General features: G+C 36.9%; 2 protein-coding genes across 2 annotated transcripts; one reads left to right on the plus strand and one right to left on the minus strand.

The window, feature by feature from the left end:
* On the plus strand, positions 11,946 to 12,470 carry LOC104742169. Its single transcript, XM_010463141.2, has one exon. The coding sequence runs from the start codon at positions 12,045 to 12,047 to the stop codon at positions 12,354 to 12,356; it is 312 nt and encodes a 103-aa protein (XP_010461443.1). The 5' UTR covers positions 11,946 to 12,044; the 3' UTR covers positions 12,357 to 12,470.
* LOC104742170 (chlorophyllide a oxygenase, chloroplastic-like) lies at positions 12,580 to 15,554 on the minus strand. The gene is made up of 9 exons (XM_019236382.1): positions 15,412 to 15,554; positions 15,021 to 15,257; positions 14,554 to 14,658; positions 14,189 to 14,464; positions 13,960 to 14,107; positions 13,696 to 13,880; positions 13,489 to 13,601; positions 13,102 to 13,396; positions 12,580 to 13,026 (listed from the first exon to the last, which is right to left on the minus strand). The coding sequence occupies exons 1-9, from the start codon at positions 15,496 to 15,498 to the stop codon at positions 12,862 to 12,864; spliced, it is 1,611 nt and encodes a 536-aa protein (XP_019091927.1). The 5' UTR covers positions 15,499 to 15,554; the 3' UTR covers positions 12,580 to 12,861.

The following is a 19,334-nucleotide window of genomic DNA, read 5'->3' on the forward strand; positions in this document are numbered from 1 at the left end:
CCCCCCCCCTTACCCGCAAAAGAATCAAGGCTCCAACTCTTGACACTTCAGATCTGGTTCAAGAAAACACTGATGCTTATTGGAAGACTTACCAACCCGACTGGTCAAAGGTTATGGGCGATGTTCCCCTTCCTCCTTATTCTCAGGAACTTGAGACAAAAAGCAACGGGCTCAGATATGGGTCAAGGTTGCTTCCAGTCCAAGTTTGAGTCGGAAGAAGATCTTCAGCAAGTTCTAGCAAATAGGCCGTACCATTTCAACCAATGGATGGTTATCCTCTAGAGATGGAAGCCGATTATTTCACCCATCTTTCCATCCATGATTCCTTTCTGGATAGAGGTACATGGGCTCCTAAAGAACTATTGTAAGGTAGAGATGCTGCAAATTATTGGCGAGATGCTAGGAGAACTCATGGACACAGAAATCACCTCCTCCTTGATCCAACTTAAATTTTTTCTGAATGGACTGGAACCTATCACTATGGAAGTGAAGCATTGGTATGCCTATAATACAAAAACCGTAAAAACCACTGTTCATACTGTCTACGTCTCTCTCATGAGAAAACTCATTGCCCGGGTTTTTAGACCTAGAAAAGAAGTCTCTACCCTCTACTATTCCACCTCTAGTCATCCCTGCTCAAAAGTCTGCTTCAAGAAACTACTGCACCCCTCCAAGATAAATTTCTACCCACAAGGAGCCACAACCAATACCCAAAAAGAAGCTATCTCCCCCATCAAAATCCAAACCCAAGAAAACGTTTGAGGCCTCCCCCACACGGTCAAAGAGATCTAAGGGAAAACCGCAGTAATTCAAGGTCTCTTTCAAGAGGTTCCCAGAGCCATGATCTCCACTCCCCTCTCTGTTTAAACAGACACCACACCCCCATCCTGCTCGCTCTCTCCATTGGACAGAAAATCAACTTCCTCCACATGTTTCCTAGGTGAACCCTTTGTCTCCTCCAGAGCACGAAGACCACCCATGGAACGAAATATATCAAGTCCTGATCCCCAAACACCACCTCCACTCTTTGAACAGGAAGCTAGGGTGCTAGACTCAAATTTGGATAAACCAGCGAGAGAACAGGTCATGAGTGACTTAAGGGAGGTCACCATTCAGTATTTGTCTTGTCTTGAACCTGCAAAAAGTGCTACAAGAAGAATGTGAGTTATACAAATTGAAGCAGATAGCATTATAGAAATAACAACAAACTCTATCTTGGCGGCAAATCTAACTTCTGCTGAAGCCACCTTTGTGCATAATGTAGATAACCAGGAAGATGCTCACGTACCAAGCTCCCCTAATGAAGACCTCCCTTTGCTTGTTAAGGAGATGGGGGGATCCAGTAAAAGGGGCAGAGGAGACCTCCTATACATAAGACGACTAATAAGTCAAGCCAGAAACTTTTAGAAGCAAAATCACAGAAAATGAACTTTGCTCAAGGCGCTCCAATAAAACCTGCAGAACCAAAGACAATAGAGCAAGCTGGTTCATCAAAAGCCAATCGAAAGAGAGTGTCTAAGGCCATCTTACCCTCTACCTCTCAAGCTAACAGGAATCAAACCCAGATCTCTGCACAATCCAGAAAATCAACCCAGTCTGGGAGTTCTCCCCATCAATGATGTTCTTCTTGTTACTCGAACCGAAGATCCAGGAGAGGTGGAAGTCACTTCACCAACGTTCAAGAAGTCCTGGTAGATGATCAAGGAGCTCTGGGAACCGAGCTGCAATTTTCTAATATTTATTTGCATATTCGGGTTTTTGTACTAAACCTTGCCGAACGATGGGCTTTTCTTTTAGGCTTGTTATTTCTATTAATATTTTGAGATTTTTTCTTTATCCAATGATTTGAACTTTTCTTTTGTTGGATTCAAGAATATTTACTTTTTCCATGCATTATTCTAAAAGGAAAATTTCCAAATCCATTAGTTGTCAAAAGATCAGAAACCCTTAAATTGAGATGTTCCCTTGCTTTATAAATTTCATGGGGAGAGGTCGCCTATGACCTGTGAGTTAGAATAATCCATCGTATAAATTTCCTGGGGAGATGTCTCAACATCTCGCTTCCACTTTTGCTATCATCATGTCCTCAGCTTGGTATCCCTCGACGGGGTCATTGACAAAGGAGTTCCACCGATCCATTCCTTCTACCAAAAGGGTTGTTTTCTAAGATTTTGAACATCCATCTCTAGTTTGCTGATGTAAGAACCAAGCTTTGAAAAATGGGGAGTTTTTCAGGCACATCCGAGTTTCTTGGAATTTCCTGCTTTCCTTGTGTCAAAGTGATCGCCTTGCTTGTAGAAAATTTCTCTCTCTGCTTACCAAGAAGGCCAAAGAATATCAGGCGGTGATCTGGGCTACTGAGGCTCAAAAGGTTGATTACAAAGAGAGGCTTAGCCGCCTCGAATCTCATCCTCAAGATTTGGAGATGCTTGGCCTTGATCATGTGGCTGAAATCTCTTAATATCTCTTGGAATATTGTAGGACTTGTGCTGCCGACGTGCCTGATGTGATCCATGATCAATGTCCATCAATAAGAACGAGTCGTGACTTTCTGCCAGGTATAGTGAAGAACTTATTTCTGGTCTATGAAGCCCACAAATATGTCCAACAGGTAACCTAGCTATCCTTGATACAACTCCTGCTCGTGCATCGGAAGTATTGCTTGAATCTCCCATATTACCGTGTCAAGAGAGATGTCGTCGATCAAGAACTTGAAGATTTAGAGTTGAAGATCCTTCGTTTGAAGGCTCAGCATCAAAGAGCAATGGAGCATGTGGATGACATCGAGTAGAAACTTAGGGCGTTGGAAACGGATCCGGTGGATTGTGAGCAATTTGGCTTATTGAAGGCATATCCGATGTCGGAGGACCTTCTCCGAGCTGTCCAGACTTTTGCCCACTACTGATTTTTGTGTGGCATTATCTATTTTTATTTTAGTACGCTACGTTTTTGCTTTTCCAAGTTAGAGGTTGTACCAAGTCTCTAGGTATCTGCCTACTATCTTCGCTTTAAAATAAAATAAAATGAAGAATAATTAGCTGAGATTGCTACCTAAATGGGTCTTTATCTAGAAAAATCTTATTATCGAGCTAGACTCCGAGCTAAGTAATATGCCAAGTAAACTTTAGAGTGAAACTCTTTTCCTTTTACTTTCTTTTGAACCAATACTGATTTACAATTCTCCCGCCAATTCCAATGGTCAGGGTTTAACAACTCTAAACCATCTTTAAAAAAAATAAAAATTCAAGAGAGAAGTTAATGTTTGTTAGGGGGTGAAACGTCACAACATTAGTCGAATCATCGCCTCTATTATCTTTCTATTAAACGAAGAAGCGTAATGATTCATTTTTCCTTGGTTCTTAAAAATTCTCGAGTCTAATATTCCTCCCCTCTCTCCTTTGTTTTCATTGAGAGAATCAAAAAGGAAAACCTTAATAAGAAACTGAGAATGGGAAAAATCCATCTTGATGACTCTTGAAACACGACGCTATCGGATATACCATCTCCTGACCAGGAGTGGAATCCGAAAACCATCCGTAGCTTTGCAATGGTAAGATCACTGCCGAGGAGAAGGACTAAAAAGAGATCCAAATAAACGATGAGGAGGAGATCTCCGCCGCTGGTGGATTCATGGCCGAGCTCTGCAAGGATTCCTTTCGTCGAACCTTCTCGGGATGTTCTCTAGCTTCAGACCGGTCCTTCTGACACGGGGATGGTGAAAGTTTTGTGGGATCTCGTCAACTAACTTTGAAGCTTCTCTCTAGACTCCGCTTCGGTGATCGAGACACGAGCAAAAACGGTATTCATTATTTCCCTCAACTTCATTCGTGGTTGATACTAGGATTTTTGTGTGTATCCTAATCCTAGCAGGTTCAATTACCCTTATGCATTGTAGTACTTAAGGTGTCAATCCAAATGGGATTATGCTAATCACAAAAGATGCAATCAAGATAGTACAAGTTAAGCCAATTCAGAAATGGGGTGGTATTCTATCAACCTAATGAAACAGAAATGTAAAATGCAAAATGTAAAGTACTTAAACAGAAACTAAATGCAAGATAAATAAATGAAAGCAGTGCAGAATATAAAGAAGCAAGAATAACAAAAAGCAGTAAATAAACAGGATGAAAACTAAATTAAATAGGAAATAAACAAGAACAACTAGAACAGAACAATGCATAAACAAGAAATTAAACTGGAGCTCGACCTAGCACTCGATCGAGCATGGTATGAACCAAGGTCGAGTGCATGGACGAGTGATGCAGAACAGAAGATTAAACTTAAAACTAAAAGCAGAAACAATAAAGCAGAAAAAGACAAGTATTTAAATGCAAGAAACAGAAGCAAACAAGTAGCAAATAGATCCTAAGGATGGGAATTATTGGTTGGTAGTAAACTTAATATATCTAGGTTGCTTAACAAAACTCAATCAACAAAGAGCTAATCCTTAGACAATGATCTTAAGGGCTTACCAATCCACTCTAATGACAGAGGTAATCAAGTTTAGTAACATCCTAACTCAACTCTCATTGGTGAAACCATACTAAACAGGCTTTAAGAATCAGATCATTAATGTCAAAAATCACTTTAAACATCTAATCTCTTAGCATGCTTCATCATAATCTCTAGACTTAGCCTTATCTAGCAACTTAGACATTGGTGTGATGCTAAGAAGCTTAAGATCTATCCTTACCTTCTCAGAAAGGATTTTATGGAATTCAAGCTTAACCAATCCTAAACAGACTAACTTCTCTACCAACCTAACCCATCCTTAAGAATCTATCTCTACTCAGAATCTAATAAATGAGATGTAAGAACAAAAACCCAGAAAATGATGAAACATACATAATCATAAAGATGATGATAAAATAAGCAACTTTGTATAAGAAATGAAATGAAAATACTTAAAGGATCAAAAGTTATGAAGATTACAATTTTTGGTGGCTAGACCTAAAAAAACGAGATTCTTCTGTGGCCAGAGTTAAGAGACCTATTTATAGAAAAGAAAGGAAGCCCTAGTTAGCTAGGAGACAAAATAGAGAGGCGGCTCACAACTCGACCTTGTGCTCGGTCGAGTGACCTCTTCTTCTGCTTCTTCCAACGGTCGAGTCCTCGATCTCGGATGATATATGTTTAGTAAATTCGGGATAACTTTTGCACCATAACTCCGATCGGCCTGAGACCACCGGCATTGGAAAGCTAACTCGGTTTTATACAACTTTTGTTAAGAACTTGGAAGATGAATGCCAACGGAAGATATTTATTCGGGTTGATCTTTGAGGGACTTGTTTTGAATCCGACCGAGTGTTCTTTGGCAAACGGTCGAGTGTGTGCTCGACTCCATTGTCGAGTGATTGCTTTCCTCCTCTTTTGAGCCTTATTCCCTATCTAGATGTCCCTTTTTGATCACAACTTCTCCTTTGTGCTTCTAAAGTACCTAATTCACCCATTTATGCACACAAATATGCAAATGCAATGCAAATTCTAATCAAATGCATAAACTGAGAATAAAAGACATAAATGTGCTAAAACTAACTCTAAACAATGCAAAACAGGAGATAAATGCATGCTAAAAGATGGTAAAATATAGAGTTATCAGTGGTTTATTTCCAATCTTATGAGATAACAATTTAACTTGTTGCTAGGCCCAAATAACTCACAAGGAGTTTTGCCCTCGTCGCTGTCGGATGGTTGCGGTGATGCAGGAGGTTAAGGAGGAGATTCACCTGTTCGAGTTGCCTCCGCAGAATTGGATTAGGTTGGGCCTTCACGAGGCCATTCTGATGCCTGAAGAACTCTATTGGTTCTTCAATGGTGGCGGAAAGAACTAGGTAGGCCCTAGGGGCCTTTATGTAATTTGCTTCTTTCTCTTTTATGGTGCATGCATATGGGCTTTTAAAATATTTCTTTGTGACGTGGCTTCCTTAATAGGCTTTAATATTTTTCTTGCAACATTTCATCTAATACTCTCTTTTTAAGTGAGGTAACAAGAGCTATTCGGACATGGTTTTTTCCTGAGCTAGTCAGGACCGTGTAACAAGGCCGATTTGGACACGTGTAACTGTCGTGTGTCTTAGGATAAATTTGGCGGCACACGGCATTATGCCAAACTGAACGAGATTTCTCGAGACTGCCGTGTTGTTCTATTCGACCAATGGACACCATCGAGCTGAGATTCCCATAGGTTCTTTTATCCTAGCAACTGCTTTTTGAGGCCGTTCACTATGGTTTTATTGTTGGCTTCCGCTTGTCTTTTCCCCTAGGGATACGAGGGGGTTGTGAAGCTTAGGCGTATCTTCCAACGAGTACATAATTTACAGAAAGCTCTAAAAGCGAAGTTCTTCTCATTATTGGTAATGATCTTGAACGGCATACCGTGTCGGCATATTATGTTTTTCCAGAAGAACTGCCCTACATCAGCTCCTTTCAACTTGGCGAAAGAGTCAGCTTTAACTAGTTTTTAATCTTCCATGATAAGGAGCATTGTCATTTCCTCTGACTCTGGTAATATTTCAACAACATCCATCACACATCACATAAAGGGGTAAGGTAGCGTTGGCAAGCTAAGAAGCTCAGTTGGGGCATGTTATTGGAGCATGTCGTTTGCACTTCTCGCAGCGTGAGGCAAAGTTATCAAGTGGCTACTATGTTTTATCTTCAAAGGTAAAAGATCGTCCTCCAGCGTGATTTCTCCCGGAGCCCTCGTGAACCTCCTACATTATCCAAAGGGATCCTGTTGAGTTGGCTCGCCACAAGCTGAGAATTACAGAGGAGTTTGAACCATTTGACGTCCATTGTGCGAGCTAAGCGTAAACCAGCTAGGAGCGCGTCATACTCGATTTCGTTGTTGGATGCGTGAAAGTTGAGGCGAAAAGCTTGTTTTCATGGTTTTGAGGTGCACACCTACTCCTGATAAGCGCTGGGAGGAAGAGTCGTAGACGTGCAACGTCCAGGCATCTTTGGTAGGTATCTCTCCGAGTAGCTCGACAGGGACTTCGATTATGATATCTGCAAGTACTTGCGCCTTTTTGCTTGTGCGTCCTCGGTACTTGATGTTATATTCCTTTAACTCAATTGCCCACTTAACCATTCGGCCTTAGTGAGTGGGACTTTGAAAGATGAAACGCAGCGGCTGGACTGAAAGTACGACTATAGAGTGCGACTGGAAGTAAGGATGCAACTTTTGGGTTGTGGTTACCATGGCCAAGGCCAGTTTCTCAACCATTAGGTACCTTAACTCGACATCAAGTAGTGCTTTACTTGTGTAAAATACTGGTTTTGGCCCTCTCTTGTTCTCTCGCACGAGCATGCTGCTGACTGGTGTCGATGAGACGGTAATGTATAAATATAAGGTTTCCCCTAGCTCCAGCTTTGCTAACACTAGTTTTTTTGTCATGTACTTTTTCAACTCAGAGAAGGTGGTTTCTCATCACTCATCCCATTTAAAGTCCTTATTCCCTTTTCGATAAAATAGCAAACACTTATCGGTCGACCTGGCGATGAAGCGGTTTAACGCAACTATCCATCCCGTAAGACACTGGATTTCTTTCTTATTTGTGGGAGAAGGTAGCTGGAGTACCACAACAATCTGTTTTGGATTTGCTTCGATGCTTCGTTCGTTGATCGCAAAGAAATCTCTAGATTTAACCGCGAATGTACATTTGTGTGGGTTAAGGTTCATCCTATACTAGTCCAAGATGTTGAAACAGGTTCGAAGGTGGTTGACATGATCTGTCTTGACAAGATATTTGACAAGCATGTCTTCGATATATACCTCCATGGTGGTTCCATGGAGATCGGCAAACATTCGATTGACGAGTCATTGGTAGGTCGCTCATGCGTTCTTTAATCTGAATGGCATTACCTTGTAACAGTAGGTGCCTCAATTGGTTATGATGGCTGCCTTTTCTCGGTCATCGGGATGCATGACGATTTGGTTGTAACTTGAGAAGACATCCATAAAGGAAAGGAGTTAGTGCCTCACAATTTCTTACATGAGTCTATCGATATGAGTCAAATGAAAGATGTCCTTAGGACAAGCTTTATTCAAGTCGGTGAAATTGCTCGTGCGGTATTCAGCCAAGAAGTTCCAAGGATTGCACTATAGATTGGTGGTGCATATACGACTAGAAATTTGGTTAAGCGGGATAAACCTCCTGCTTCTACCACCCACTTGATTGTTCTGACCATTAGCTCGGCTTTTGAGTTGAAGCCGGTTAGGGGTCTGGTATTAGGCTTAATGTCACCCTCGTCGATTTCCATTTGCTACGATGTTTTTTTGAATATTACATTGACCGAGCTTCCGATATCAATGAGTACCTTGTCTACATCAAAACTTTTGATATTAATCCGGACGACTAGACTAGCCATGTTTGGATGTTGTATTCCTTGGGAATCCTGGCCAGTGAAGGAGATTGTGACATCTTTCGCTCGCTTGTTAATCGGGCAGTTTTGGATGTGAAAAACTTGTCGCTCTCAGTTCTAGATTGATTTTGAGCAAGTCATTACAGTCTTGAAGTCCTCCCATAATCATGTTGATTAGCCTTTTTGTCGAAGGCTGCTCTTGAATAGATCGGCTATCGTGGTTCCTCCGTCATGGGCTAGTTGGATCTGGATTTTGTTGCTCAGCATTTGGCCCCGTGGGCTGGTCCTCCACCTGATTATACTATTCTTTGGTGATGCGGAAGTTGCGCTTCCTTTGATTTTGGAAATTTCACCGATTCCTTCTCCTCATTAGCCTTTTAGGACGGAACTCAGCCTCTACTTCATCTTTTTGAAATTCTCGAGGAAATCTTCCTTGAGATGCCTACATTGCTCCATTGAATGTCCGATGCCATTTTGTGGAATGCGCAGTACAAGTTTTGGTCTGGTTCCTATAATCATATCTCCAGAATGTGTTATTTGATCAGAATCAAACTAATTCGGCGGTAATTAGCAGGAAATTGAAATAATTTGAAAACATCTTAAAACTCCCTCTCGGATTAAAACATTTGATATGACGATTTTGCCCTTTTTAATCTCAGATTTAATTAAATAAAATATATAAAAAAATCAAAATCAAAATCGACATTCGCTTTCTCCTCCACCACCATCAAACTTTCTCTGTCGCCGTGAAACTTTACATCAACGGCGAGGCTGAACTCGTTGTTACTTCGTCTCATCTTCACCTTGTTGCGACTTTACCTCCTTTAAACGTTCAAATCTGAGTTCTTTAGTTCCAAACTTTGGTTTTAGATTTACAAATTGTAGATTTGATTATGCACATTATTTTAAATGTTTGACAATGGTTTATGGGTCAATTAAAACTTCTAACTACTAACAAATATATTTCAGTTGTTGAATCGTATTGAACTGTAGATTAGAACCCAAAACCATCAATTCTGAATTTTACGATAGGGAAATAGAGTAAAACTAGTAAAACTGGTAGAATTGATATAACTGGTATAAAAAAGTTGAACATTCATAAAATAATTTATAAAGAAAACCTAAGAATGTGTGTACTACTAAACGTCAAAAGTAATGTTTAAATGTTTACTAGCAATGATTTTTTAAAACTATAAATTTTGGGTTGTTATAGAAAAACCTAAACAAGTTGTTCCTTATACTTTTAAGGTTACTTTGGAAATAATAATCAATTTGGGATGACAAAGTTATAGAATTGTAGTTTTTAAACATATGAATGCATAAAATACTATAATTATTTGTTAATAGACTATAATCAATTGTAAAACTAAAAAATATAATGTTAAGAAAAACTAGTGTGAACACTATTAAATGGAAAAACTCCAAAAGTAAAACTATTTAGAAGTTTGGTACAACTATTATACTAGGTATAACAATGTGTGAACACACATATTGCCCACGTGGCAGTACAATTTGGATTTTTTCTTCCCAAAAAATTAAATTTTTTTAAAATCTCATATTTTGTAAAATCCCAAAAACCCATATTAGTTTTACCTAATATTTCCAGTTGTACTAGACAAAACCAAAAAAAAAAAAAAAACAGATTAGTTTTACATAGAAATTCCCGTTGCACACAACCAAACCCTAAAAAGTAATATGAATCCAACAAATTTTTACGAGTAATTCTTCAAATAGAAATAAAAAGAACTTTGTTCTATATATCCAAACAACCACACACTTAATTCTACATGTCCAAGACTTTGTAAAGACTTTATTCCTACGGTTATTGCGGTTTTCCTCCACAGCAATCCGTTTAACACTCGTATCTTTCTTCTTTCCAATGTCTTGTAATTAGGAAGCACCAACATCATCATCTCCATTCTCATGGATATTACAACTCGTCGATACTTGATTTTCTTGTTGTACTCACTCGTCGGGAAGTTTTAAGAGGTTGTACTGGTGTGAGGAGGAGGATTCCTTTAACAAATAGTAATACCAAATATTATCAAGTTATACGGTTTCAGAAATTCATATTAAGACTCTTGGTTCTACCTAGTTATTCCAGTTTTACACACTAGTTCTACCTAGTTATTCTAGTATTACAAAATATTAGTTCGTAGTTATACTTCTATATACCACAAAAATTCAATTTAGAGAGACATCAAGAGCAATTCCAACTAGTTTTATCTCTTATACATGCTCATACGAATCCAACTACTTACCCTTGAGTTGATGGTCTTGCTCTCACTTTGGCTTGTACCTTTTCTCGAGTTCGTTTCCGAGTTAGAACTACTTGATTCCGGAAAGAGGGATTCTTGTTATCTCCTTAATCTTCATCTCAATTACTTGATTCCGAAAAGAGGGATTCTTTGTTATCTCCTTCATCTACGGCCGCATTGGAATCCCTCTCTCCCTCTCCTTCTACCACCGGATTCAAAACCTCCTTCTACCACGGGATTCTCTCCTCCTTGTACCAACCGTTCTAAACCCTTCTTTTACCACAGATTTTGAATCTTTCTCTCCTCCCTCTTTTACCACCGCTTGCGAATCCTTTTTTCCTTCTTCTACTTGTGTGATCATAGTGTTTTTATTTCCCCACCTTGTTCTAAAACACGTCAAGTACGAAGAAAAACGATGAAGAGAAAGAGCAGTTTGTGGTCTCTCTTTTAATTTAGGAATTTAATTGAATTTGAAAGAGGAGAAAGAGAGAAGATTGTGTTAGATCCGATTTTGTTATGGGTGGGTGGACAAAACCCAGGTTTCCTTTGTAATTTTTTTTATATTGTAGGGTAAGAGAGTAAAACAACAATTTTTCGGATTTTAAATAAATCAAAAATAAATTCCAATTAGATAGGGGAGTTTTGAGATTTTCTATTTAGTTTTAGAGACATTGTAGACGATTGCTCGAAAGGATGATGGATGACGAAAGAGAATTGCACAAGTGGTGTTCTGATACAACGTGATCATCTAAGATGACTTCTGCAATTGATGACAATCTTGAATCTTATACCATCTTCGATTTTCAATTTTTTCTATTTTGTAAAATCTTCCAAATCTTGAAATGAACGACGTCGATACACGATTGAACACTGGAAATAATGAAACACTAGAGAAGATGGAACACCACAAACGATAGAGCACCAAAGATGAGGGATAATTGGAGACGATGGAACGCCGAAGACGATAGAGCACCAGAGACAATGAAACACGATGAGAAGTTATATACTATTTTTTAATAATAATAATCTTTATATTTATAAAGGACATTTTTGAAACATTTGACAAAATGTGCTAACTTTGAAAAAAAAAACTTAGATTAATACTATTAAAATATATTTTTAATAAAATATAATTGTTAATATTTAAAACATAATTTAATATGAAATTTTGTTTCAAAAAAAAAAAAAAAATTCATATTTTTCCAAAGAAAAATTTTACACCATTGTCGGAAGTCGGAACATGTAAGAGTAAAACCAGTAAATAAATAAAAAAGAGTAAAACCATTTTATATTCATCGTGTCTCGACTAGAAACCACTAGAACAACAACAACATCAAAGAAATAAAAACTCGTGTTATCACCTTGATTCGAAATCATAAATCAACAATTTTGGTGAGAACCCTTAAGAGCTGATAAAAAAAAATGTTCTTCTTCTTCGTTGGTGGGTTAGGGCAACAAGTGAGACAGGTACTTAAATCCAGCGCCGGAACATGCATAAGATGCGGCTCTGAAGCTGATTTGGTCGATTACGACAAAGTCTTGAAACTCTTCTTCGTTCCTGTTTGGAGATGGCCTGGCAAAGATCCTCTACTTCATTGTAAAGGCTGCGATCTGTTCTTCCCTCAGTCACTGTCTTCACCGCCACCAGTGTCTTCTCTAGCTATGTGCCGCTTCTGTGATCGTGTCGTGGAGCCTGATTTCCGTTTCTGCCCCTTTTGTGGCTCTGCTCTGTAACTTTGTTCTGTTCTGAATACTTGTACTTACCTTTTTATTCCTCAAGATGTCTTGGTAACTTTACATGCATGTTCTTTAAAATCATAACCACTATACACATGTAACTTTTTGTCTTTCGTACATACAAATTTAGATGGTTACGAATTAAGTAAATGGTTCTCGGAAGGCATGAGACTGTTAATGGGAAAAACTTGACATTCAATTTCTCATAGAGAGTGAGCTGTACACAGGGAAAAATGAATAACAATATTATTTCCTTTGGATTTACAGCGGATGTTTTTCACTTTTTTTTTTATCTACGCAAAAGTTGTTTGTTTCATCAACTTCTTCTAGATGAATCCACAAACTCCGGGTAGTAGTTATTACTTGGTCAAGCTTTCTCTGCGGCGAGAACGAACCAGATAACAACCTGAACTATTCTTGAGAGGTTTGCTGGTGAATGTGAAGTTGCTAAAACTTCCAACGTTCGCTAAAACATTAGAATTTTTTTTTCCTTCAGTATCAGTTAGTCAGAGAACGGAAGTTTCTCGTCGCCACGATCTACCGCGTTCCTCCATAGTCTATACCGAACTCCTAGCTTGTCATAAGCAACTGGTAAGTTCCATATGTTTGCACCATTCAACATTCGTTCTTGCTGTCCTAGAACCAGCCGTAAATCTTCGTTTAAGACCTGGAAACATAGAAATGGTAACTTAAGAAACAGGACTGCGATGATGGTATCAAATTCACTTGTGATGTACTTTACCTGTTCAGCGAAATGTCTCCAGAGATGTTCCATGAATGGAAGATTCTTTAAAATAGGAGCAAAGTCTAGTGACATTCGGTATAGAAGTCTTGTCTTGTTTTTCGAAGAAGGTAAACATACATGGAGTTGATGAAGATGTGTTGCACACTGCTTTGTGCTTTTTCCTTCTAGTTTCCCTGGTTTGGAGATCCCAATTGTCGATAGCACAATACAAGGCGGTTTAAATTCCATATCAATTGGATACGGATCCCAGTACCCTTGGAGACCCGAGGAAGGCGTTAAGAACTTCACCAAACTGCAGTAGCAGAAAGAGAAAGCTTAAAACTAGTACACAGTTAAAACAGATTCATCTTAATGCTGAACAGAGTAATAAGAGTTAAAACAAACCTTGGGACAGTCCAGCCTTTAGCAAAAGTGGATGTGTGAGTGAACGGGGCATGTGCAAGATCCAATAGATTATCTAGAAGCAAACCGTGTTCCACCGGAAGTTCCATTACAAGCTGAGAGTTTATCAGATTACAAATGAGAAAATGATGCATAGATATGAGATAATTGGACTGGAGTCTGGAGATATGCTTGAAATGTAAAAATTACCTCAGCATGGATTACAAACCCTGATGGAGGTTGTAAAGAAGGAAGTGTAGGTGAAGGTGGATCACTGCCAGGCCAGATCCATATCATACCTTCTTGTTCAAGACAAGGCAACGACTTGATCTTCACCTTCAGTAGCTTTGTAGATGGCATCTTCTTACATTCTCCATCGGTTGAGTATTCCCATCCTACAAGGTCACATCTAATAAGATACTACATGTGGTTTTTCACTTGTTGTCAACCATGTGTAGAGAATGAGTTACTAACCATGGTAAGGACATTGAATACGCCCTTCGTTTACTGTGCCAAGATCAAGCGGACACGCTCTATGTGCACATGTATTCCGTACACATCCTGGTTTCCCATCTTCACCTTTAAAGATAACCCATGGTTGCTCAAAGCATTCAATTGGCACCTTGAGACATAAACAATAGCATTTCTCAGAAGCTTGTAAATAAATAAAGACAGAGAAATCAGACAAGAACTAGTATTATACCATTGTGTATTGCTTGAGATCTGCAGTGAAAGCGACCGGATACCAAAAATTCTTCAAGTTTGGACTATAACGCGGAACCGGACCAGAAACATTCAAGCTCTTCGTACCAGTGTTTGTCTTTTCCCTGTCTAACTCGATAGTAGAAGTAGAGGTTGAAGAGGAGGGTTTATCTAAATCCGTTACAACTCTGCCAGGTAACAACCTATCATTTACCAGTTCTTCCATGTGAGCTAACTTGTCTAAAGCAGTTGAAACCCTTGCTTCAGATATATGAACCTGTTTCGTTTTGACAAAGAGTTAGAAATAAGTCTGAAGATGAGCCCTCACTACAAAGCTAATTTTCAGAAAATAGCATTCTTAAGAACCTGTTGGTGTGCTTTTAATAGTTCTTCCTGCAGTCCCGCTAGTTCTTTCTTCACAGTACCAATGGACTTGTACTCACGAGCTAGAGGATTAAGTACATCAACGACCTGAAGAAATATATATATTCATTCCATAACTTAGCATCAATACACAACCAAGCCCAAACATAAACCATTCATGATTGTCAACACTGAAAAGAGTGTTACGAAAACAAATATTTAAAGACAAGTGAATACTGAAAACTGATCAACCTATTACAAACAGTTAACTGATCAGCTTTGAAGAAGATGAGCCACTCAAACTCTTATATATACCCTAACTCTCAACTATATCTAGCCTAGCACTAAATGTAGCAGATACGAGCTATGAAGTTCATATCATAACCTTAAGAACGCAACTTTACCAAGTAGATAGACATAAGTAAGCTCAAAAGAGGTCAACGCAGAAGAAGTTCAAGGAAGAAACAAACCTTGTCATGAAGAATCATAATGGTAAGAAGATCTTGGCGAGCACGCCAATCCAAGTATTGAATATCAAATCTAGCAACTTCAATAGCTTGATTAACATCCAAGAACTTGCCTTTATAAGGAGGAGCTTTTGATCTAGGATCCTCCACATCAAACAAAGGTCTCCACTGACTCTTCTTCTCAACTAATCCACTCTCATCACCAAACACAGCATAAACCCTGAATTCTCCTTTCACTCCCTGTAACCAAAACAATCACTTAACCAATTAAAGATCAAACCTTTTCTATCAAACAATCACTCTACCGTCGTCAAATATAACTAAACCCAATTCCCAAAAATTCAAAATTTGACAATGATTTCACAACCCAAGTGGAGAAGAAGAGTAAAGTTACCTTCTTTCTAGAGAGATAAGATGATCTGGTTTTAGAGAAGGAGATAGGAAGAGATAAAGCAGAAGCACTAAACACGGCGGCGTTCATGGCGTCACCGGAGAGACAAGGAAGAAGACAATAGATTAGAGAGAAACGTTCTGAGATTTTATCTTTTTATTTAATTGAGATTTTTTTGATGATAAGAGTTTGGATTTTGCCCGCGATCTCAGAATGCCTTCGGATAGATGACACGTGGATAAGTAATTGTATACGTGGCAGTACTATCATCCACATGATAGTGAAGAGGGATTTGCCAGCTCGGATTCTCTAAGATAGCTTTGGCTTTTGTGAATTTTTCTTTATTTTGGTTTTGTCATTTTCCTGCTTTGGTTTCTCCATCACAATTTTTTTTTTCTTTTTTTTTGGGAAAACGGTAGAAAAGTGTATAAAGTTTTGTTTCATATGACAAAATTTGGAAAATATAAATTTGAAAAAGGGAATAAAGAAAAAAGTTTTTTTTGGAATGGTCAAATATTAAATAAAAAATAAATTTAATTTTAGTGTACCTTATCTCAAAAATTATTTTTTATATTATTTACTTTAATTTTACATACTTCTATACTTTCACAATAATTTTAATTTTCAATTTTACCCTTTTTATTTTTGTATTATTTAAATAAACTAGAGATAATTGGATGAATATATGAAAAAACAAAAACAAAAAACTAACCAATCACAACTTATCTATTTCTCCAATTTAAAATCATTCGACCCACAAAAGATAAAACTTCCACCATTGAAGCTCCATTGAAGCTTGATCCTTTTATGCTTATTGGGTAAATCTTGTTAATTCTGTTTTGTTTAAGTCTATTAGAGTCAAATTACGTTTCTAATTTATGTAGCTAGTGGTTGAATCGAACTAGATAGAAATTAGGTTTTCTCGTTTCTGCATATATATAGGTACAACATATATTAACTGGTACAACTGGGACAACTCAAAAAGCAAGAACTGATACTATAGATTTTAAGAGAAGATGTTCGTCACGCTCTTTTGATGAAAGCACTTATTGAGCATGTTACTTATTCTGCATTGGCTGATTAAATATATATCTTTGATGATGATGATCTTTTGTGTTATCTATAATGGAATCAAACTGAATTTAATGTAGTGCATATGGAGCTGGATAAAGATGACGAACAAAATCAAGGGTGTGAACAAAATCGAGTTGGTGAAGCTTGTGAAGTTGGTAAAGTTGCAGGAATTTGTAAAATTGGTGAATATGGTGCAAGTAATGCGGAGGAGTTGATTTCAAATGCAAAAACTTGGATTTGTTATGATATCATAACAATTTTCCATGATTAGTTTCTATGTAAGTGATGTTTGTAATATCTTTTATTTTGTATTAATTAAGACTCGATTGTTCTGTTTTTGGTTGCAAGATTGATTTCTGCAGTTACGGTACAACTAACTGTAACATGTACAACTATAGGGTACACCTACGTTTAATTTAAAACTCGACAATTTTCATACTCATGGTACAACTACGGTACAACTATGAACTTTATAAGTACTACAATTTAAAATTCAACTAAATCCATCTATTTATATGTTAGTGAATACAAACATACACAAAACCACTATAGAGCAAATATTATGGTCACTTTGACCATGTAAATTTTATGGTCACTTTGATGGTCCTACATAGAGCAAATATTCCTAATACTTTGATGGTCACTTTGCTATTTTCATCCAAGTAATTATGTCAAAACATGTAAATAAGTTATTTTAGACATATTATCTTCTGAAATTGTATAAAATGTATTATAATTACCTAATATGAAAAGTACAACTATAAAAATTTAATTTATTATAAGGTACTACTTGTAATAAGATAAAAGTAGTAATGTACAACTATGTTCATGCTTGTACAACTATAGGTTTGAAGTACAATTACATGAAAAATTTGGCAAAATATTATTATTTTTCAAAACATGTGTTAAATGAGATTCATTTCGTTATTTTTTTCACTTACCATTTAAAACATGCGGTAAATGAGTTAAATGAGATTCATTTTCATCTATATTTAATTTATTAATTTCATTTTAATTCATTTTTTACACAATTTTTTTAATCCATTCAAAATTCACTTTTAAGACACGTTTTAAATAAATTTCGGTAACTCATTTTTATTAAATGGTCTTAGTTGTACCTAAAATATTCCAGTTGTATCTAAAATATCTCAGTTGTACCTAAAAATCTCATTACCAAAAACATCTAAATAGCATCCAAACATCTAAACTAACGTCAACCAAAAAAAATACCAACATTAATCCATTACAAAAAAATACCAACAGTAATATATCATGAGTTGCACACACAACTATGATTTACTTTGTAGGTTCACCTTTCTTCTTTCCCCCTCTTTTCCTTTGTATACAAACTCTTAAGGTATTTTGAATGTATCATGTTCTTTATTTTCTTAGTACAAGTCTTCAGCTTCACCAACGTTCATCCACCGCTTATATTTTCAGTTTCCATCTCATCAGTTTCTTCCCCTGTTTCTGTTTCATCTTTTTCACTAGCCACCTCATAATTTTCTGCTACTGCATTTGCTGAAGCTTTATCAGCCTCTTCTCTAGTTGCTGCTTCATCTTCTTCACCAACCACCTCTTGATGACTAGTTGTATTGTACCCAAAGTGTATCCATTGTTGTACAAGAAAACTTATTTGTACCAAAACACAAAGGTCTCTGTTCCGCTCCTACACAAAAACCAACCAAAATTTCATTATGGAGGATTGGTCTTTCTCCTTTTCTGACAATTTATACTGTTTCTCGTTTTGGGTGGTATTGATATAGGTGGGATTAACAAAAGAATCATAGAATTTTTAGAGATTTTGACTCTAATTTTGAATTTAAATCATAGTTTACAAACCCTAATTTCAGATGAGATTTTAGAGAATTACCTTTGAAAGAGAGAAGAAAATGGAGAAATAGATCAGACACTACAAAAAATCATGTGTGTTGTATCATTTATTTTGTATCACAAAATAAAATGAAGTAAATTTAAATTACTTAATTTCAAGTGAAGCAAATAAAAATGATTATCATCAATTAGATCATTTGATGTTATAATTATCTAATTTTACATCAGTTATTTATAATTGATTCAGTTTCAATTAGTTTGTATCACTTTTTTAAAATTGATATAAAATATATTTTTATATCATTTAGATAATTGATCGTTTTTTTTGTGTGGATAAAATCAATTTTAAAAACGATTTAAAATTTACATCAATTAAAAACTGATATTATACAAAATTAAATTTACAGAATTAATAATTCTATTTAAATACATATTTCTGCTGGAAAAAAATGTTTTGCGCATTAAGTTTTTTGGTTTCTTTTCCTTCTCTTTCTCTCTCGTTATCTCTGATATCGAAACGAAGAACATAGATAGAGGAGTATCAACCAGAAGAAAAATCTTAGACAAATTGGAAGGTTCTGTCTTGTATTCGAGTTTGGTTATGTCTTGAATCTTAGAGAAATNATCAAAAAAAGTCTGATCAAGATTTTTTTTTTTTTTTTTTTTTTTTTTTTTTTCAATTAAGCCCAATCCTTGTAGTCATCGAGTCCATGTTTCTATATCTGGATTTTTTTGGTGGTTGTTCGATCTCGTAATATTTTGCGTCGATTTGGTTGATTGATTTGGATCTGACATTATGGTTTTCTCTGTGATTCAAAACCTGTAGAAATTGGGTCGAATTGGGAGTTTGGAGAACATTATGCATAAGTCTGTGGTTTCTTTCTAAGCTTGAGTAAAAATTTGAAGATGCGAGCAATTCTTATTGTCTGATTTGGTTTGTGAAACTTTAAATATGAGAAGGTGGAATTTGTTGCTGCAGGCATTCTATACACCATTGTCTTTTATCGTGAGCTTGGTCT

Source organism: Camelina sativa, chromosome 14 (genome assembly GCF_000633955.1).
Source record: "Camelina sativa cultivar DH55 chromosome 14, Cs, whole genome shotgun sequence".
Classification (NCBI taxonomy): Eukaryota; Viridiplantae; Streptophyta; class Magnoliopsida; order Brassicales; family Brassicaceae; genus Camelina; species Camelina sativa.